General features: G+C 37.2%; 1 protein-coding gene across 1 annotated transcript in view; it reads left to right on the top strand.

Moving 5' to 3' along the window:
- The first annotated feature begins 1463 nt into the window (after nucleotides 1-1463).
- Nucleotides 1464-22791, top strand: part of SERPINI2 (serpin family I member 2) — a 32975-nt gene continuing 11647 nt past the window's right edge. Inside the window, exons 1-4 of the mRNA XM_043874820.1 lie at nucleotides 1464-1753; nucleotides 7432-7662; nucleotides 9089-9283; nucleotides 9367-9559. Of these exons, the coding sequence (XP_043730755.1) occupies nucleotides 1507-1753; nucleotides 7432-7662; nucleotides 9089-9283; nucleotides 9367-9559 (866 nt within the window). The 5' untranslated portion in view covers nucleotides 1464-1506. The remainder of the gene's footprint in view (nucleotides 1754-7431; nucleotides 7663-9088; nucleotides 9284-9366; nucleotides 9560-22791) is intronic.

Here is a 22791-nt window from a genome sequence, read left to right as displayed (position 1 = left end):
CTTAGTTTTGGGAAATAATTGACTATTAGTGTCTTTATGTATGGAGCTTCTCTGGTGGCGAAGTTGGTAAAAAAATCCACATGCAATGCAGGAGACCTGGGATTGATGCTCAGTGTAGGAGACCAAGGCTTGATCTCTGGGTTGGAAAGATCCCCTGGGGGAGGGCATGATAACCCACTCCAGTATTCTCGCCTGGAAAATTCCATGGACAGAGAAGCCTGGTGGGCTACAGTCCATGGGTTCAGAAGAGTCAGACATGGTTTGGTGACTAAACCACCACCATCACCATCTTTATGTATAATGGTGATTCTTAATGACTCAACCATTTAAGGGTCATGGAAGCCTTCCTAATAATCTGCAGAACACTAGAAATATAGTTTTTCATTTTTAAAATATAAGACTTATAAAACATTATTCCAGAGATTTTCACTTTTTCCTCCAATTGAGAGTTACTTCCTGAGAGGGTTAAACGAGGAGTTACTTAAAGTGACTCAAATATATTATTTGTAAGGTAAAAATTAGTGTTACTAAAAATTAAAATAGTTTAAAAATTAATTTAAAATTTCATTTAAAATACTTAAAATTTCAAGTACTTCAGAGTCAGTATTCTCCTAGAGTCTGCAGCAATAATGCAAAACTCATCCTACTCCAGATGTAATGAGATGGTTGGATTTCCTGCAAGTTTTGTGGAGAGTGTTTTTTTTTTTTTTTTTTTTTGTGGAGAGTGTTTTAATAGGATGTCATTAGTGTTGTGAATTGGTTACAGTTTTCAATTGCAACTTTCTTATATTTGTTAATTTGTTTGTCAAATTATTCTTTGATTTTTAAAAATTGCTTTCTTATGTTATTACTGTACCGTTTGTATTTGATTGCAATTTTGTTTCTTTATGATTTTTTTCTGAGCTTTTTTTTTTTTGTACTTCCCTTGGAAAAGTGTGAGGTGGGTTTGGAAGTTCTTTCATCCTACAGTAGCAGGATTCTTTAATGTGTGAGACTTGTTACTATAAGAAGTTAGCCAGATTACTCAGTTGATTTAGAATACCTTAACTTCCTAATGTTATATGTTCAAAACCACACTGGAATGTATTCAGCTTTTATTCCACTTCTCCTTTTGTTCTTTTACCTGTTTTAGAGTCATCTGGACAGAAATTTCCCTTGGTATCAGAGTCACAAGTGTCTCATTTAAAACCATGGGAAAAGATACAAAAAAGTATCCTATAGATATTCAGAGATAGTATTACTGTTGATAATGTTCCAAGAAGCTGCAATACATTCTATACTGCTTGTTGAATGCATGTAAAAAATGTTAACAGCACATGGCCCATTTCTCCTAATAGATCATGCTTTTAGTCTGAAAATTGGCATTAAAATAATTTTGTGGTAGTTTGTTCCAATAAGATGGAAAGTTCTAATAGGCAGAAATCTTTCTGTTGAACTTACTATGATAAACTCTGATTATTTTTAAAAACTAATAACTTTTGAATTAATGAATGCACAGAGGTCAAAATGGATAAGATCCTGCTGTGGAGTCTCCTATTGACTTTTTCTGGAAGTCGAGCCTCAAGCCCCTTGGCTCAAAGAAATACTGAATTTGTAGTGGATCTTTATCAAGCTGTTGGTTTATCTCATAAAAACAACATCATAATTTCACCTCTTGGAACAACTTTGGCCCTTGGAATGATACAACTGGGAGCAAGAGGAAAAGCACAACAGCAGATAAGACAAACTTTAAAAATTCAGGAAACCTCAACTGGTAAAATTCTTCCTTATGATTATTTACACTGGATAAGATCTGGGCAAATTTATTTTTAAACTATTAGAGAAGCTAAGGGTTGTACAACTTTAGTAAATTTTGAAAGTTATGAAAGGTATAAAATTATAATAATATGGAGAATTTTAAATGCAAATAATTGTCAATGTAAGCAATTTTATTGTTTCTTAAGGAAAATACTACCAAAATAATTTATAAAAAATTGATTCTATATACATTACTGACTATGTCAGTAATATTTTCTTCTGGCCTGTTTTGGCCAGTTTTCATTGAGATCATGTTGTGTGTGCATGTTTGTGTGTATGAGTGGATATACACCCATAAATATGTATACCTATATTCTTCCACTAGTACTTACTGTGTTCTGATTTTTTTTTTCATATCATGCAATTGTTTCAGAGTATATTTTTAATTGCTGCATTTTATTGTCTCTAATGGAAACACCATTGCATATTTACCTAATCCTTCCTGATTAAGTAGTTTCCAGTACTTCTTTTATAAAAATGCTTCAGTGAGCAACCTCACCCAGAAATCTTTGTGTGTCTCTCATTATTTTGTAGGCTTTTAAAAGATAGCCTTTTAATTGAAATTACCTTTTTCACTTAAATGAGACCAAGAAAAAGCATTTACTTATACAGTTTCAAAGCTTATTTAATAATTTCTAAATATTTTTTAAAAGAATCATTTACGTGACTCATCAGAGACCCTTTTGTGTATGAGTGGTTGTTATCTAGTCTCTCAATGGCCTACGTGAGACACCGTGTAGATGGTCTAGTGCTGGTATCCCATCTTAAGGGGTGGTTGTCCATCTCCCTAGCTATCCTGGGCTTCCAAGTTCCATAATGATTTGAATTTTAAACTTTGATGTCACTGTCAGATATCGTGTCCTAAATATTAGAGGCGATATCCAGATTTTTTTGGGGGGTATGTAATTACTGTAACTGTAACTAATTTCAGTATGTCTGCCCTGGCATAGAATTGTTGTTGTTGTTTAGTTTCTAATTTGTGTCTGACTCTTTTGACCCCGTGGACTGTAGCCTGCCAGGTTCCTCTGTCCATGGAATTCTCCAGGCAAGAAGACTGGAGTGGGTTACCATTTCCTTCTCCAGCGGGTCTTTCCAACCATGTCTCCTGCATTGCAGGCAGATTCTTTTTGCTGAGCCACTAGGGAAGTCCAGCATAGAGTAGTTACATTTAGGAAACTGTTTTCCTGAATAAACTATTTACCAAGTTCTATTTACTTCATTTTAAAGGCAATTTTACATGGAAAAGAAACTGGTGATAGTGAAGTTACTTGACAGAGTTCTCCTTTGTGGATAATGTAAAATGAAGTCACTGTATTCCAGATCTAGTCTCATTGTCTGTGTTAATTTCAGTAAATCCCACGACACAGTCCCAGAAACATTTATATCACATGATATTGCTTTGAAAAGCAGTAGAACGTTCATGAAAATACATAAAGTTGATTCCATGATAAACTAGCAAAATTAGAGCCTCTGAAATTTAAATTACTTTAAATGAATCCTTCTTACAGAGGAACATGGGAGTCTTAACAACTCTGGACTGTGAACATAATAATAACAATGCTAAAACTATCAAATATATATAGTGTACCAGTCACTGTTTTATGTACTCAGTATACTTTATTTTATTTACTCTTCACAGTTACTCTGTGAGCCAGACATAAACCTGCTATACAGATGAGGACACAAAGGCAAAGAAAGTTTGAGTAACTTGCCCAGAACTAATTCCAAAAATGATTCACTGATGGTTATAGATCACAAGAGCAACAATGAACATTTTAATATTTTCTTTGAAAGAGTATATATGCATAATTAAACATTAACTTTGTAACATACATAACAAAATCTACCAAACTCGCTATCTCTTGTTGTTATTGTAGCTGTTCAGTCACTCAGCTCATGTCTGACTCTTTGCAACCCCATGGACCGCAGCACGCCAGGCTTCCCTGTCATTCACCATCTCCCGGAGCTTGCTCAAATTCACGTCCATCGAGTTGGTGATGCCATCCCCCCATCTTAGCCTCTGTCATCCCCTTCTCTTCCTGCCTTCAGCCTTTCCCAGCATCAGGGTCTTTTCCAAGGAGTCGGCTCTTTGCATCAGGTGGCTAAAGTGCTGGACCTTCAGCTTCAGCATCAGTCCTTTCAATGAATATTCAGGGTTGATTTTCTTTAGAACTGACTGGTTGGATCTCCTTGCTACTATCTCTTATACTTTGTTAAAGGAGAGAAAGGCACAGATGGGGGGTAAGTGCAAAAAGAAAAGAAAGACCAACCAAAAAAGGAGAAAATATAAATATTAAACTCTGGAAAATTTTTAGAAAGAAGTTAAGGAGGAGAGCAGAGAGAAAAAAGTGCAGGAAGATGAAAAGAAAGAGATGCAAAATGATTTCAGGGTAAAACAAAGGGTTCAACAGATCAGAAGGTAGTTCCTGGTAGGGCCATACTGGAACTCAGGGCAAAAATAAAGATCAATAATTATGATCTTGCCTTTAAATTTTTATGTTTTGTTCATCATGAATTTCTTTGTGTTAATATTGATATTAAAAATATATTTCAGTAAAATATTGTTTATCCTGATTACTGAATTTGTTGCCATCTCCTTAAACTTTATGCCAAAATGAGGGTCTCGTTGACCCATCTTGGTCCTGGCCCTGCCTTCAGTTTCCTCTGATTGTCAAATGGTGCTATCTGTTGATCAGGCTATATTTGCCTTCCCTGCTACCAACCTGTTTCACAACCTGCTTATTCTGCAGATGGGCTTATAGCTCCTGGCATCCTACCCACACCGGAGCTCTCAGCGTCCTCACTTACTCTTCTTTCCCCATTGCTAAAACAATCTGTTCAGAATTTACCTTCTCCTGTTTACAGAGCATCTGATAATACTCCATTTTGCTTTGCTTCTAATAAAGTTGCTTATTGATTGAAGACTAGCTTAAAGGTGTTTCTTTATTCTAAGCAGTTTATGGAAAGAGAACTGCCATGAACTCCCGGCTCAGTTATGCATCCAAATGACCCTGTGATGGGGCACCTTTCAAGCTAGCTTATCTCTCTGGATTTTAGATTCTTCATTATAAAATAAGTTTGGATTAGATGATTTCTATGGGCTTCCCTGGTGGCTCAGATGGTAAAGAATCCACCTGCAATGCAGGAGACTTGGGTTTGATCTCTGGGTTGGGAAGATACCCTTGAGGAGGGCATGGCAACCCACTCCAGTATTCTTGCCTGGAGAATATCCATGGACAGAGGAGCCTGGGGAGGTCTACAGTTCATTGGGCCACAAAAAGTCAGACATGACTGAGCGACTAAGCACTGCACAGCACACACGGACCTTTCAGCTAAAACAATCTATAATCCTGTGACTGCCTTTGTTTTCAACTTTGGATTTCTCACATTGTACACACAATTGGCCTTCAGGCTTTCAATAGCAGGAGAAGTAAACATGTACTAAAGTTTAGAACTTTTTGGAGGTCTGGTACAACCAAACCAAAAGTCACATTCACTCCAAGACCTATAGGTTTCCCATGGCTCTATTTTAGGAAATGAAATAAACTTACTGCTGATTAGGATCCATGTATATGTATTCTTTTTGATCTATGCTAAAAGAAGCTGTTAATCTGTAAATTAAGTTTATAAGGCAGATAACTTTATATTCTCCAAACTTGTGCTATTGGTGATATTTTTTTCATTGACTTCTGAGTCCAGCAATTTATCAAAGAGCAGCTGACTGTCATACAGTCTTAGACCTAAAGTACATGACATAAATTTATTTGCTCTGACAAATGAGTTGGAACTATTTTTTTTCCTCCTCTCCTTTTTTCTCCCAATCCTTTAAAGATGTTCATAAATTATGAACTTCTGAAAATTGGTTTCAAAGTTTGCCATTTTATTCCCGACTTTAATTAATTCTTTTGGAGAAGCTGTCATGTCTTCACTCAGAAAGTCATCTTGGTAACTTTTCAGCTATTGAGATAATATTTCCGCTTCTAATAGCAAGAAGTGATTGCATCTGAAATAATTGTATAAATAAGTAAAATAGATTAACATTCTTCATTATGTAAGGAATTCCAGGGTTGTAAAGAATCACTGATATTCTTCAGATCCAATCATATGGAAGAACGTTTTTGTATCTAAAATTGTTTACATCTGTGTCTATATCCCCATGAATGGAGAATCACGGCGTTTGAAATGTAATGCAGTATACCTTCCGAGTCTGTTCTGTGGTTATGTACGCTGAATTTGCATAAGAGAACCTTCCCGGATGGCTCAGTAGGGTTTGATCCCTGGGTTAGGAAGATCCCCTGGAGTAGGAAATAGCAACCCACTCCAGTACTCTTGCCTGGAAAATTCCATGGACAGAGAAGCCTGGAGGGCTACCGTCCCTGGGGTCACAAAAGAGTTGGACACAACGAACCAGAACCAAAGGACAAGTGGGGACTGAAATGTGGCCTTCACTCAGCTGGACAAGATATGAGGTAATGGGGACCCCCCACCACCACCCAGCGAGAGCACAACTTATTTGCACAAGGATGTCCTATGGGCTACTAGCTCTCTGATATTAATAAAATGTTTACACACACATGTACACATCTGATTTCCAATAGACACCTCACAGCAAGTTCCTCTCAGTCTTTTATTCTTTATTCAGTGGACATTTCCCAATGATGAACCATTTGTGTTTTCTTCAATAGAGATAAATTGCATGCAATCAAATTTTAAGTTGTGAAAGTAGTATTTTCAGTATTTAACTCAAAATAAACAAAGGCTCTGAAGAACTGTGGATTTGAAATACAGTTCCCAGATTTAATGATTGAGTTCCAAAATTAAGCCAGAAGGAAATATAAAATATTGATGCCTTCCGGTAATAAATTGGAAGCCCCTGAGCAACGATCAGAGCTGAATTCTTTCATAGCACATACACCTTTCTGTCAACACTGTAGTCAGAATGACCCGACGATAAACAGGTATAGGCCGACAGTGATTCTTCGCTGACTCTAAGACCACTCTAGTGGTTAGAGTCGGAATGGTTAAAGATTTTTATTGTTCACGTAGACAACCAAAGTATAGAGACTCATGAACGTGGAGACACAGGCAATTCTGATCCTTAGCATCTCTAGAGATGATTACAGGGGTTACCTCATAAATTTCAAAACTTGGACAGGCACAGTTCATCATAAGAGAGCAATTCTTTCTTAAACTGAAATAAAAATAGTATTGAAAAGGATTGCTCATCACTGTCTTAGCCCTCTTCAGTATTCATTAGTATTCCTCCTTCACAAATATCTCATGTTATGCATAGAATGAGACTCTAAAGATACCTTTCCAACAACTAAGAATGAGCTAAATTTGACTATAAAGAGGGAGTTTCCTTCAACCTTTTTAAATGCATATTCTCATTTTTGACAAATTTCAAATTTACATGGACATTTTTTTCCTGTAGGAGAGCTGGTTTCTCTACAAAATGCGTATTCCACAAGAGATAAATGCTTAAAATATTTATACTAACTTAGAAAATATCGTTAGTTATACCTTAGGGTGCTAAAAAATGGTGATATGAATCAGAGCGCTTAGAAGTAAAGCTGAGAAGCTGTTGTTTTTATGTTGTTCAGTATGTCAGTGTACATTATAATTATTTTTCAGGAGAAGAATTTTCTGAGCTGAAGTCATTTTTCTCTGCCATCTCAGAGAAAAAACAAGAATTTACATTTAATCTTGCCAATGCCCTCTACCTTCAAGAAGGATTCACTGTGAAAGAACAGTATCTCCATGGCAACGAGGAATTTTTTCAGAGTGCCATAAAACTGGTGGATTTTCAGAATGCAAAGGCTTGTGCAGAGACAATAAGTACCTGGGTAGAAAGCAAAACAGATGGTAAAGTTTCACATTTCCATAAAGTCATTATTTGCCATTGTATTCATGGTTTTTAATATACTAAAGTAAAGAATGATTGAATATTTTCCTATTAAACTATGGCTCAGAGGGATCAGTTCCTCTGTTTTGCTTCCCTGTTATTCAAATTAACACTAAATTGTAAAATAGAGAGAAACTGTGAGCTGCTTTGAAAAGTATACAGATTTTTCTTGGACAGGTAACCTGTTTGAGAATTCTTACTGGAAGAATTTTAATAGTAATCTTTTGTTAAAGTGTGTTTTTTTAAGTATGGCAGCAGGAATAATATCTTTGGCCAGATAAGACTTAGATCTATCAATCTCAGATGACTTCTTTCCCACATACACTGTAAATAATTAACACATATTAGCTGGCTGTGTTAATGTTTCATAATAAACATTGATAGTGCCATCATAAAGTTGTAATCTAAACTTTTAGGGATAAGCTAGCAGAAACTCCAAAGGCACCACTGAGAGACATAGTAGAACACAAGTTTAAGCTCATACAGATCTGAGTTCAAATCCTGACAAGTTCTAAGCCACGCCCCATTTAAAATGAGGATACTGTTACAATGTTTCAGGATTATTGAGAGATTCAAAAGGATGTGTGTGAAGAGACCAGTATATATCAGGCCCTCAATTTATAGCAACTTGTTTCTTCATTCATTCATTCTGCTATTTTACACAAAAACAACTGTGATGTGTAAGATGAGATTCTGTTTTATGTGGGGAGCCTCCGATGGAGAAGCATAAGTTGAAAATGTGAGATGGGTGTTGTGAGCACTGTTTACAGGCAAGTCCTATTACTGGGATACACATTAAGAGCATCCTTAGAGAGCTCCAAGGCACCTGATCATGCTTTTGACTCATAACTTTGAAACACTTATTAGACATAGAAATCAGAGACTGTTTTTTTTGCAAGAGGAATATCACATTAGCACCTCCATTCTTACCCTTTCTCAATGGTAAATGGCTACAGATGCAATAGCAGAGAATTTGAGTGGACCACTAATTTATTAATTCTGATTGACTTGCTGAAGAACTTTGAAATAAAGCTTGAAAAATAACAACAGATATGTAGGAAGAGATACTTGATTTTGTTCTTTCTGTCTGAAAAGCAATTTACACAATTGATTTCACCAAAGAGCAGCCATTGCTAGGTCTGTCTAAATTTGTCTAAGATAATTCCGTATCTCCTGTTTCCTAATGAAGCCCTGTTTGTACCTGTTGCTTTGTGAATATTTAATAAAGCTCCTCCTTAACACCTCCAAAATTGCCAAGTTTAAATGATAAAGCACTCTATTTTTAATTGATTAGCAAGGTAAATTTTTGTTTTAATTCTATTTAAAGCAGTTCTTTGAATCACTGTTGCATGTTTCTTTCTGCCTCTTCCTCTATTCCCTCCCCAGGAAAAATTAAAGACATGTTTTCAGGGGAAGAATTTGGTCCTCTGACTCGGCTTGTTCTGGTGAATGCTATTTATTTCAAAGGGGATTGGAAACAGAAATTCAACAAAGAAGACACACAACTGATGAATTTCACTCTGAAAGATGGCACAGCAGTCAAAATTCCAATGATGAAGGCTCTTCTGAGAACGAAATACGGTAATGTGAAAAAAAAAATCACACTCTAAAGGACAACTTTGGGAATTGCTAAGCACATTAATATTTTATTTTCTCTGTTTCAGGTTATTTTTCTGAATCCTCCATAAACTACCAGGTTTTGGAATTACCTTATAAACGCGATGAGTTTAGTTTAATTATCATACTTCCTGCAGAACACATGAACATAGAAGAAATGGAAAAGCTAATTACTGCTCATCAAATCCTGCAATGGTTCTCTGAGATGCAAGAACAGGAAGTGGAAATAAGCCTTCCTAGGTTGGTAATGTCATTTTATCACTCTGGTTCTTATGTTTTCACTTAAAGACGGATTTCAATAGCTGGCTGAAAGATAACTAATGCTTGAAAAGTCTACTGACAAAAAGAAAAAGAAAAACCCGTTAGGAATTGTTACTCTACTTTATGGATACAAAGCAGGTCTGAACATTGCCAGCATTGTTTTGCCATGAGGAGGATAGAATTTAAGTACTTAATATTCTCTGAAAGGAATGAAGAAATATGTCTTCAAAACAGAATGCTGGGATTAAAAAGAATTATTACTCTTTTTATTATACAAACTTATTTTTCTCTAACATTTTTTTTCTAGTTGAAATTTAAAATATTTTATCTTCTTTGTGTTTAAGGAAAGTAAAATCCCCAAGACACATGTGATATTATACAGTTAAAAAACATGTTGTTACCTTTGATAGAGCGTGCTCTCAGTTCAGTTCAGTTGCTCAGTTGTATCTGACTATCTGCGACCCCATGGACTGCAACACGCCAGACTTCCTTGTCCATCACCAACCCCCAGAGCTTACTCAAACTCATGTCCATTGAGTCGGTGATGCCATCCAACCATTTTATCCTTTGTCGCCCCCTTCTCCTCTTGCCTTCAATCTTTCCCAGCATCAGGGTATTTTCCAATGAGTCAGTTCTTCACATCAGGTGGCCAAAGTATTGAAGTTTCAGCTTCAACATCAGTCCTTCCAATGAATATTCAGGACTGATTTCCTTTAGGATGGACTGGTTGGATCTCCTTGCAGTCCAAGGGACTCTCAAGAGTCTCCAACACCACAGTTCAAAAGCATCAGTCCTTCGGCGCTCAGCTTTCTTTATAGTTCAATTCTCACATCCATACATGACTACTGAAAAAACCATAGCTTTGATTAGATGGACCTTCTTTGGCAAAGTAATTGGTCATAACTTTTCTTCCAAGGGTCAAGCTGTTTTTAATTTCACGACTGCAGTCACCATCTGCAGTGATTTTGGAGCCCAAAAAAATAAAGTCTCTCACTGTTTCCATTGTTTCCCCATCTATTTACCATGAAGTGATGGGACCAGATGTCATGATCTTAGTTTTCTGAATGTTGAGTTTCAAGCCAACTTTTTCATTCTTCTCTTTCATTTTCATCAAGAGGCTCTTTTGTTCTTCTTCACTTTCTGCCATAAGGGTGGTGTTATCTGAATATCTGAGGTTATTGATATTTCTCCCAGCAGTTTTGATTCCAGCTTGTGCTCCATCCAGCTCAGCATTTCTCATGCATATACATTAATTAAGCAGGGTGACAATATACAGCCTTGACATACTCCCTTCCCGATTTGGAACCACTGTGTTTTTCCATATCCAGTTCTGTTACTTATTGACTGGCATACAGATTTCTCAGGAGGCAGGTCAGTTGGTCTGGTATTCCCATCTCTTGAAGAATTTTCCCCAGCTTGTTGTGATCCACACAGTGAAATGCTTTGGTGTAGTCAATAAAGCAGATGTTTTTCTGGAACTCTCTTGCTTTTTTGATGGTCCAGTGGATGTTGAGAATTTGATTTCTGGTTCCTCTGACTTTTCTAAATCCAGTTTGAACATCTGGAAGTTCACAGTTCACGTACTGTTGAAATCTGGCTTGGAGAATTTTGAGCATTGCTTTGCTAGTGTATGAGATGAGTGAAATTGTGCAGTAGTTTGAACATTCTTTGGCATTGCCCGTCTTTGGGATTGGAATGAAAACTGACCTTTTCCAGTCCTGTGGCCACTGCTGAATTTTCCAAATTTGCTGACATATTGGGTGCAGCACTTTCACAGCATCATCTTTTAGGATTTGAAATAGCTCAGCTGGAATTCCATCACCTCCTCCAGCTTTCTTTGTAGTGATTCTTCTCAAGGCCCACTTGACTTTGTACTCCGGGATGTCTGGCTCTAGGTGAGTGACCACACCCTCGTGGTTATCTGGGTCATGAAGATCTTTTTTGTATAGTTCTGTTTATTGCAACCTCTTCTTAATATCTTCTGCTTCTGTTAGGTCCATACCATTTCTGTCGTTCATTGTGCCCATCTTTGCATGAAATGTTCCCTTGGTATCTCTAATTTTCTTGAAGAGATCTCTAGTCTTTCCCATTCTATTATTTTCCTCTATTTCTTTGCATTGATCACTGAAGAAGGCTTTCCTATCTCTCCTTGCTATTCTTTGGAACTCTGCATTCAAATGGGTATATCTTTCCTTTTCTCTCTTGCCTTTAGCTTCTCTTCTTTTCTCAGCTATTTGTAAGGCCTCCTCAGACAACCGTTTTGCCTTTTTGCTTTTATTTTCTTGGGGATGGTCTTGATCACTACCTCCTGTACAATGTCATGAATCTCCATCCATAGTTATTCAGGCACTCTGTCTATCAGATCTAATGCTTTGAATCTGTCACTCCCACTGTATAATCATAAGGGATTTGATTTAGGTCATACCTGAATGGCCTAATGGTTTTCCCTTCTTTTTTAAATTTAAGTCTGAATTTGGCAATAAGGAATTCATGATCTGAGCCACAGTTAGCTCCTGGTCTTGTTTTTGCTGACTGTATAGAGCTGTATAGACTGTATAGAGGGTGTATAGATGCCATACACTGTTTAGACTGTATAGAGGGTGCTCTAACAGTCATTAAATTATAAGTAGGATCCAAGGATAATATTTATTATTGGGGTATTTATATATATATATTTAAAACTTCTCATTTTTATACAATTTTAAAGGTTACTTTCCATTTATAGTTATTACAAAATATTGGGTTCATTTTGGATAGTTATTACAAAATGAAAATCACAAAGGCATATCTCAAGAAGCCGTAATTATAAACACTAACTTCTTGATACCATGCTTCTGGGAGATAGGAGAAACTTCAGAGCAAAAGATGTGTCTAAATAACTCTCAACCTGAACTTTTAAAAGGAGACATGTCTAATAGATTATTTTCTGTCCTGTCATTTCTAAATTTTTCTTCAAACTTATTAGGGTCTTCATGGTCTGTGCCCCATTTTCCTGGCCCTCTGTCTTCCCACCTGCTTGACTTTTCTTTCTGTTTGCACTTAGCTAGGATCTAGTTAGTTGTTTGAATCGTACTGTTACCAAACATTTGACATATTTTTGTCACCTGTCTTTGCTTCTTTGTAATTATCTCCTCATCCTGAATCCTGAATATACTAAAAAAGTCTCTTGGATTCCTTAACTACTGATTTTGTTAAGCAAAAGCCCCAAAGCAGTCATTCTGGCCTCCCTTAGGCTGGAGCTTAACGGTCTATCTTCAGAGAATGTTCTTTTCTAACACTCCACCAAGACTTTACCTCTGCTCTCCAGGTACTGCTTCATGTTGATTATCTTACTCTCAATGTATGTCTCAACTCCCTATTTCTTACATAAAACATATTATTATGTAAACTCACCTCTCTACCCTTCATCTCAAAAATTGTATAAATCTTTGCTAAACTTCTCCTCCTCTATCTTCCTTGATACTCAGGAGAAAGAGGTATCCTATGCTTTCTTCACCCTAACTCTGGGCTCTTGATCCACATATTTTTAACCATCCCTTTTATTAAAAAAAAGTTAACCTCCTGGCATTACTTTTATTTATTTTTCTCTCTTTCTGTGAAATTTTCCTGCTCCCTGACTTACACATTTTTTCTTTCTGTCCCCAGATAATGTTTACCAGATTTAATTTTCAGAAATTTCCTATTCCTACTCTCTCTCTTTTTATTTTTATTCCTTATATTTCATGTCTCTAATATCCAACTCTTAAGTTCCAATCTCTCTTCTAATTCCCTACTGTCTATAAATCTCTACCTGGATGTTATTTGGTCTTTCGGAGTTTTATTTTTTAGCTCCTACTATGTGCCAAACATTGGGTATATAATGGTGTATGTGACAGATAATTTGCTTATTAATCATATAAATAGTAATTTTTGGAATTATTTATTTTCAAATTTACTTCTCTCTCGCTTCCCATTGGGAAGATTAATAGAAAAGGATGACAAACATAGAAATCCCTGAGTTTGAGGAGTGTCTATACTATGTACTAGCAGTGGGGTCGTAGGAGAGTCACTGATGTCCTGAGTTGTGGTTTTACTAGCAAAAAATGGAGATAATGGTACCTATAACCAAGATGGCTCCAGCTTCATCAATCTAGACATCAAATGTCTAGGTAGGAATGAGGTAAGTTCCAAGATCAATTGACAATAGAAAATATAGGCTTTCACCAGAATTCCTTTCTCTACCATATTGGGAATCCCCACAGCAATAGTTCACAGTCCACAAATCCATCTAGACTGCTGCGGTCTGGACAGCCCTTTTCAAACTTCAAGACCTGTTATTAGCCTCTCCAAACTGTAGCCACGTTTCTCATACAACTTCTCCCAAAGCATGGACACAGACTCTGCTTTTAATTTCTCCAAGAACAACTGCTATGAGTTGAATTATGTGCTCCTCAGATTTGTATGTTGAAATGCTAACTCCCACCACATCAGAATGTTTTCTTATTTGGAGATAGAATCTTTGTAGAAGTAATCAAGTTAAAGTGAAGTCATTAGGGTGGACTGTAATCCCATGTGACTCCTTTATAAAAAGGAGAAATTTAGATTCAAAGATACACAAACAGGGAAGGTGTTGTGAAGGGATACAGGTGAAGATGGCCATCTATAACTCAAGGGGAGAGGCTGGAATAGATGTTTTCCTCACAGCTCTCAGAGGAAACCAATCCTTGATTGGCAGATGCCTTGATTTTGGACTTTCAAAGTACAGAACTGTGAGAAAATATGTTTCTGTTACTTAAGCCACATAGTTTGTAGTAATGTGTTAAGGTAGCCTTTGGCAAGTCTATACAAGTAAGAGCAACCTCAATGTTTAACTAAACTCTACTGAAATCTAATATGGGGTTTCCCTGGCAGCTCAGACGGTGAAGAATCTGCCTGTAGTGCAAAAGACCAGGTTTCACTCCCTGGGTGGGGATGATCCCCTGGAGAAGGGAATGGCTACCCGCTCCAGTACTCTTGCCTGGAGAATTCCATGGACAGAGGAGCCTGGCAGGCTGCAGTCCATGGGGTTGCGAAGAGTCAGACGTGAATAACACTACTAAAATATAATAATAAAAAGGTCTTATGAGGTGAAAAGTAATTTAAAACCTGTTTCCAGGGATGAATATTCCTAGAGATTAGGCCATTTCTTGTACTAGGAGTCTTCTGTCTGTTACTGTCCTTAGTCTACCATTATTATGATGTCAGGGCCCACTAATCCAAATGGGGTGTCTTTCCCATCTCTATCAGCATTCAGGATCCTCCAACTTTTCCCAGTGTAAGAAGAAGGTAAGCCAGATTTTCTTCCATCCCCTCTTAGGCTAGATTCCTAGTCACGATTAGAATCTATAGCAGTAGAGTTCAACCCTTATTACAAATTCCAGACACCAAATATTTTTTTAAAATGTGGTGGTAGCTTCCATTATGCTATCTCATTACATACTTCAATTCATAGCACAAAGCCTAACAAGTAGAAACTGCTAAATAAGTGACTTATTTTCTTTGTTTGGAAGATATCTTCTCAGCCAGTACCAAACGAGAACCATTCCTCTGACTTTTTAAACCTCTATCCCTCCTATTTCCTTGGTCAGGCCCTTCTCCGTGGTGTCTAACCAGTGTTTTCTCATTCTTCCTTCTGGGTTCCCTTAAATAAATTACATGTAGGTTTTTCAATATATTCAGTTAGAATCAACCATTCCTTATTTTTATTTCCATAACCCTTTATGCAGATTTACACTATAGCCTGCATTACATGGGGTTTTCATTTCTTCATCACATTTTTGTCTGTCTTATTAAGATGTGAGTTCTGTGACAGTGGCAGACCATAGGGTCAGTGGACCACAGTCCATAGGACGGTGGCTTGCGACATTTTGGCTTCCATAGTCCCTAGCACATTTCATGGTGCATGTTAATAGTGTGGTCTTCCCAGGTGGTGCTAGTGGTAAAGAACCCACCTTCCAATGCAGGAGACATAAGAGATGGGAAGATCCCCTGTCAGAGGGATGGCAACTCACTCCAGTATTCTTGCCTGGAGAGTCCCATGGACAGAAGAGCCTGGTGGGCTACAGTCCGTGGGGTCACAAAGAGTCGGACACAACTGAAGCGACTTAGCACATGCACACACATTAATAGTATATGCTGGATGAATATTATTGAGTTAAATTACATAAATATAATCAAAGAGGTTCTATGTTATTTCCATTTATCTAATTTTATGTATCTCAGAAATCAGAATTCAATTTCTTAGTCACTCTCAGATTCATTCCTTGTGAGGATCTCAGAGAGGCCATCCTCCTTCCCATCCATGCAGCGTAACAAATGATAGGATATCAGTTATTTCTTGGGAAACTTCTCTCTAGAGAAATAAAAATGAGATTTTTAAAATTCACAAGACTGAAAATTCTGTTATCAATTATTCAGTCACATTAATACAACATTACATTTAAAATGTATTCCATTTTCTCTAAAAGGGTGAGTCTTCTGATTTCTTAAAGGAATGATTTGCTTATGTGTTAAGTTCATGAATAATTTTAGTCTATCAAGATGCATGTATTGGATTAAGGTTCCCGAGTGCTCAGATCATGGATTGAAATTTCTAAAATACATTTCTCTCAAAATGCTTTCAATAAAAAGAAAATTACCCTTTCAAAATCTGTGGTCAGTGCAGAAGAGGAAAAGCTGTACAGGCTCAATAAAAACTTTTGGGTGAACTTACAATTTTATATTTTATTACTCAATGCTGTGATCCTTTTATATGTGAATGAGTGAATTATGGTTTCGAACTGATAGCTAAAGATTTTGACAAAATAGTTTAATCAGCCATATTAGTTTCCCAGAGCTGTTGTAACAAAGTACCACAAACTAGGTGACTTAACACAAGTTTATTTTCTCAAAGTTCTGGAAGCTAGAAGTCCAAAATCAAGGGATTGGTAGGGCCATGCTCTCTTGGAGACTCTGTGTGGAATATTCTAGCCTCTGCCTAGCTTCTGGTTGTGGTTTATCATCCTTGGTATTCCTCTTCTTGTAGATCCATCATACCAATCTTTCCCTCATGTGGCCATCCTTCTCTAAGTGGCATCCTCCTTTCTTGTAAGTCATATTGGATAAAGAACTGGCTCTATTCCAGTGTGATCCTTTGATCTGAAACAGATAGACTGCCAGATGTTTCTCCTGCAAAGATAGGTTTATTCGGTATCAACAGAGAATTTCAATTTGGAATTTGTAACTATGGCAAGCCATAAGTACAAGCCTACGTACAAGTCCTTCAAAGGCAGGGGAAGGAGAATGATTATATATAGGAGAAGAAAGTTGGGAGGGCTGTAGTAAACAAGGAATCCATGATTTTTCATTGGCTGAGTCCTTCCCAGTAAGGAAGAAGAGTCTTTCTTCTTCTGGTTGGGCTCTGCCATTGTCTTCACAAAGCATGTAGGCTCCCTCTTCTGATCTCCCAACTTTCTTTAATTGCTACTTTTGTCTATTAAATTTTTCACATCCTCAACCTAACTAATTATATCTGCAATGATTCTGTTTCCAAATAAGGTCACATTGTAAGCTGTTGGCAGTTAGAGCTTTGACACATGAATTTGGGGTGGGGGATGCACTTCAACACTTAACACCTACTGTGAAAAATTTTGTGATTGTAAAAATAAATAAACAAATGCGCCTTTGATGGCAAAATTCAGTAAATGTCAAGACAAGAAAAATTAATCATAAGAATGCTTGTATATAAGCAACAGTAGGCAAGAGTGTGTGAGTGATTATAGTTATTGTTAGAAACAGTGTAGAAAACAGTTCTTCCTCTCTTTGATGTACGACTCATTTAGATTTGAAGCCAATAGGACAGAGCATAGTCTAAAAACACTAGGATGGTTTCTATTTGTATTTTTACTATTTGTATATTTACTATTTGTAACATACTGGATACCTAATTTTGGACATTATTCTGCAGTTGGATACCAATAATCACATTACCTTTTTCTAAATTTAATAGGAAATTCTACAAATATCTTAATAGTTAGATTTCCTAGGTTTACAAGTCTCATGCACCCTTATTATGTATCAGATTCTTCACTGCATAAGAAAGGGTTTGAGACTGTGTTTTTATGATTGTGTATATGGGCAAAGTTAACCATTTATTACATGTAAATAAGATAAATAAACAAGAAACTTTCATCTACATACAATTTAACTTTGTAAAGCATTTAATATTTACATTTTAATACTAAATGCTGTAGTTCTGTAGTCTGACTTGGTTACAAATTGTATTCCACAGATAAGGAAACTGTCACTCATAGAGTAAATTGATTAACATTCAGTTAAGTTCTGGGAGACAGGTTAGCTCTCATTTCCATTGGTTCATAGCCTCATGATACTATTAGTTTACTACTTATTAAAAAATATATTTCTTCTTCAAAAGCAGAGATTGATTGGGACCCCTCTATGAACAATGAACTGAGACACATGCAAAATGATAGACAGGATTACTATTGAGAAGAGAGTTGCCACTTAGGTGGAGTGGTGCAAGATGCTTTTGAACTATGGTGTTGGAGAAGACTCTTGAGAGTCCCTTGGACTGCAAGGAGATCCAACCAGTCCCTCCTAAAGGAGATCAGTCCTGGGTGTTCATTGGAAGGACTGATGCTGAAGCTGAAACTCCAATCCTTTGGCCACCTCATGCGAAGAGTTGACTCATTGGAAAAGACCTTGATGCTGGGAGGGATTGGGGGCAGGAGGAGCAGGGGACGACAGAGGATGAGATGGCTGGATGGCATCACCGACTCGGGGGGCATGAGTTTGAGTAAACTCCGGGAGTTGGTGTTGGACAGGGAGGCCTGGCGTGCTGCGATACATGGGGTCGCAAAGAGTCAGACACGACTGAGCGACTGAACTGAACTGAACTAATAATTAAATACTGAAAGAATGGTATAAGTAAGAACTTCTAGGTTCATGGAAAAAGAGAGGAGAGAAGGGAGAGGAAGCACCAGAGACTGGAACTGTATAAACAAAGACTTCAGTATAAGGAAGGGTTTGAACTAGGCTTGTTGTAAACTTGTTGAGGTCAGAAGCTATGCATATTTCCTTTCTTTGAAACCATCACAGTGCATGCATCTGAAAAATAGTAGTTGCTCAATTTGTTGTTTTAATTTGAATAGTCATGATGTTTGGGATGTGTTAGAGAGGGAAAGACTGAAGCCCAAAAGATGTTAAGAAACCACTGCAACAATTCGGGCACTCAGTAGTGAGTGCTTAAGGGAGCACCTTCACTGGGAATAGAAATGGCAGATGAAGCAGAAAGACATTTATTGAAGTGTATGACTAAGTACATATGGGCTAAGAAGGAATAGATTGTTCTGAGGTTTTAAGTTTGACTTTATAGGAAAATGAGAAGATATTGACTTATTTTCTTCTTTCCTAGCAGTCCTTATCTGGGCACCATGGACTTCTAGGATTGTAGAGTAGAATTCAGAGTCCCTGAGCATTGAAATTATTAGCAAATTTATGAGTATTAGGGAGAGTCTTCTTAGTTGTCATTAAGTTTTTGACAGTCTGGGTCTTTGAACTTGTTAAATACTATACTTTTATTCAAAAGTATAGTGATAAATAGGATTCCCGGGTGGCTCAGACTATAAAGAATCTGCCTGTAATGACAGTCCATGGGGTTAAAAAGAGTCAAACACGACTGAGGAGCTAACACTGTCAGTTTACCTTCACTTTCATAGTGATGACTAAGCAAGAGCCACAGTTCTTCAAAGAAGTAACCCTCTTTAAAAATATCGACTGATGTGACATCTCACAGTATCTTTTATCAACAGTTGAAACAAGATTATGGAAAATAGAACATGATATTGAAGACCAAGAGCTTTGTCATCTCCTTACTGAAAAACTTTGTCTTGCCTAAGATTTTTCTCTTACTGTTAAATGAGAGACTGACAATACCTGCCTCTTAGGGTTGTTTCGAGGAGTATTATGAGAAAATGTTTGTTACATTTTTACTACTCAGTATATCTTATTTTGTTATTATTTATTATTATTATTCTCATTCAGCTTTAAAATTTCTTGACAATCTGTTATAGTGGATTGCTTTCCCTGTTTGCCATATCTCACTTAATCACCACCATAAATTTGATAGAAATCTCTTTTTAATATTTAGGTTACGGTTGAGATGTAGACAGGTAAATGCCTTGCCAGAAGTCACAGAGCTAGCAAATGGCAGAGTCAAAATTACAGGGGTCAGGAAATGCTTGTGTAAAGTGGGGCAAACATGAAGGAGGGCACAGAACAGAGCAAATGGTCAGTGACATGATGAGAAGCTGGGTGAGTTACGTGAGGCTGCAGCGCCACAGAGACTCAGAAAGAGTTACACATCCCGTAGGACATCATGTTCTTGCTGGGCTAGTAATCCATCCCAGGCTGGCCAGCTTTGGATCTCTGAGTGCATGAACGTGAACTGTGTGTGGGTGAGATAACATGACCTCAGGGAAAATGAGGTTGGGTGTGAGAGGAGATAAGTTATGACCAGCTGCAGTGGTGATTACAAATGTTCATTTACTTTAACCTATCAGACACTGATACACAGCAGAACCCAAGTTTTACATTGAACATTGTCCAGATAGGTTTCCTATGTGACAGAAAGCATTTTTAATTCAGCTCTCAAGGCCAATAGAATATTTTACACACACACACACACACATACACACACACACACACACACACACATAGGAAAGTGACGAGAAACTACTATGCCCTCACATAATAGTCCAAGTTGACCACTGTCAAGGATTATGTTATTTTTTACCCTTGTGGGCAGCCCTAAGACTTGGTTCGGTTGTTTCTAAGCCTGAAACTTTCAGTGATGGCTCAAGGCCACTGTATCAAAACTGGGATTCCAAACAATTAAGGATAGGGACCTTGAAGGAAAACCGCCAAAGACATTTTGTTGTTAAACAGGAGTCCTGGGTATAAAGGAGGAGAGACAATAGAAATCCACAGTAGGGCCTGCAGACCAGGAGTGAATCCTTCTTCAAACAGAAACTCTAAATTGTTATCCTTTGTTTTCTGCAGCTTGAACTTGTATGAGACCACTTTAAGCACAATGGTTGCCTATGACAGTAAATTGCTGCCTTTTAAGGAGGTGGATAATATTTACATATGCTAAAACATTCATTTCATGATTGCTTACTTGGTAATTGTCTATTGAGTCTTTTTGCTGCTCATTCTTTAAGCTTTAGATGTATTCTTTTGACAATTTTAGAGGAGGGTCCAGGAAAAGAAAGGAAATGAGCCACATCTAGAATAAATATTAAGATTCACAAAATTTGGAAGAGGTACATAATTAACACTATACATATATGGATTGGGGCTTCCCAGGTGGCGCTAGCTGTGTAGAACCTGACTGCCAATGCAGGAGACATAAGAGATGTGGGTTTGATCCCTGGGTCGGGAAGATCCCCTGGAGAAGGGCGTGGCAATCCACTCCAATATTCTTGCCTGGAGAATCCCCTGGACAGAGGAGCCTGGTGGGTTACAGTCCATGGGGTCACAGAGTCAGACACAATGAAGTGACGCACAGCACAGCATATATATGAATTGATCGAGATTATGATTTTGAATTATATTTTGATTAGAAGGCAGTGGAGGTTAGCACGTTAGCTTTAATTGGAATGCACCTGAGTTTGAACTCTAGCCCTGTCTATCTTGTCCTTGGAAATCAACCTCCTCAAAACCTACACTTTCTTATATGTTAATGGGAATGATAATGCTCACTTCCCAGGGTTTTTGTGAAGATTAAAAACTATAATCTATATTAAGTATCTAACACATGGAAGTGCTACTTCACACCTGACTGTTCATGGCTCCAATAACTATGGCTAATTAGAAATTGGCTGTAGATTATATTTTATTTTATTAAATGGTTGAATGGATTTCTATCGCTGTAGGTTTCATCGGACTATATTATGAGCAAGACTGTTACTTAAATGACTCTCTGGTATAATTAGGCCTTATTAGAGGTTGTAATAAGTCTTGCAGTATTCTTGTCATTATTCCCAAATCATTGGACTATTATACTAAAAATAGTCAAGTTACAGATGGACTAGAACATTTATCCTTCACCTTTTAGAAGCCCATATTCCATCCTGTATAAAAAAGAATGTGGTAATTAAAACAGAATAAAAGCACAACCCCAAAGCCTCAAATCCATCATGCTACATATTATCTTTCTTAGCAGGAAGTTAAAAAGAAGTTGAAAATGATTGGCATAAAACAAGTTATTTTCATTATCAGTAGGTTTTAACATGCACATTGTGAGTTGTGCCACAATTATGCACAATTATGCTCTGGAATTATGCAATTCCAGTTAGCTAGGGTTCTGAATGAAATAACATCTTCCAAAAGTACATAATAATTTGCCAAGAAATAATTTAGGCCCAGTAAATTTTTGCTACAGAGTGTTCATTGTTTTGAAGAATTATAATTATTATAAGAAGCTTGTTCAGTATTTGGCAATTAAAAAAATAATCTAATTAGACTGATTGTGCAAGCTAATTTCTAGCCCCAGATGTGGGTCTGTTAGCTAAGAAAGGTTCCTGTGCTTAAGCAATCATGTCTGCATCCACACCAGAAGGTACCAACCAGGGCAAAGTTCCAGCCAGGGAACAGACAGAGCTCCTGGGGCAGGAGCCATCCTGGGATTTCTCTGAAGTCGGAAATAGACTTAGCTCCCTGTTGAAGGACTTTATACTCTTTTCTTTCATGAACAAAATTTCCAATCTGGTGGTACAATGTAGATAGATGCTTTTAGCATCTATAATGTCAATAATCTAGGTTTTTTTCCTTCCATTTTATTAAAATGGGAAGGTGAGGGTCATAGATTCCTGTTAGCATGGAATCATAGAAGGTCAGTGCCTGAGAGCATGTTTGAGATTCTTTGGTGAAGTTCCCTCTTTAGGCAAACTAATGCTTGGAGACTTGCATAGAATCTAGAGTCTTAACTTAGGGCCTTGCATTAGAAGTATTGGCCAGCTCTTTCTTTTCTTCCCCCTCCTATAATTTTTACTCTATTTTATTGGAAAGAAATTTAGTCCCCCTTCAGTCTTTTACCTCTTTAACAGGGCTTATTGGAAAGATGTTAGGTATGTCTGTAAACTGAAGGAAGTCACATCAGCTGGGACAGTGGATATGAAAGGATCATAGACTAC

Source organism: Cervus elaphus, chromosome 19, assembly GCF_910594005.1.
Source record: "Cervus elaphus chromosome 19, mCerEla1.1, whole genome shotgun sequence".
NCBI classification, from domain to species: Eukaryota; Metazoa; Chordata; class Mammalia; order Artiodactyla; family Cervidae; genus Cervus; species Cervus elaphus.
Note: the sequence above shows the minus strand (reverse complement) of the source record. Positions and strands in the feature narration are given on the sequence as shown.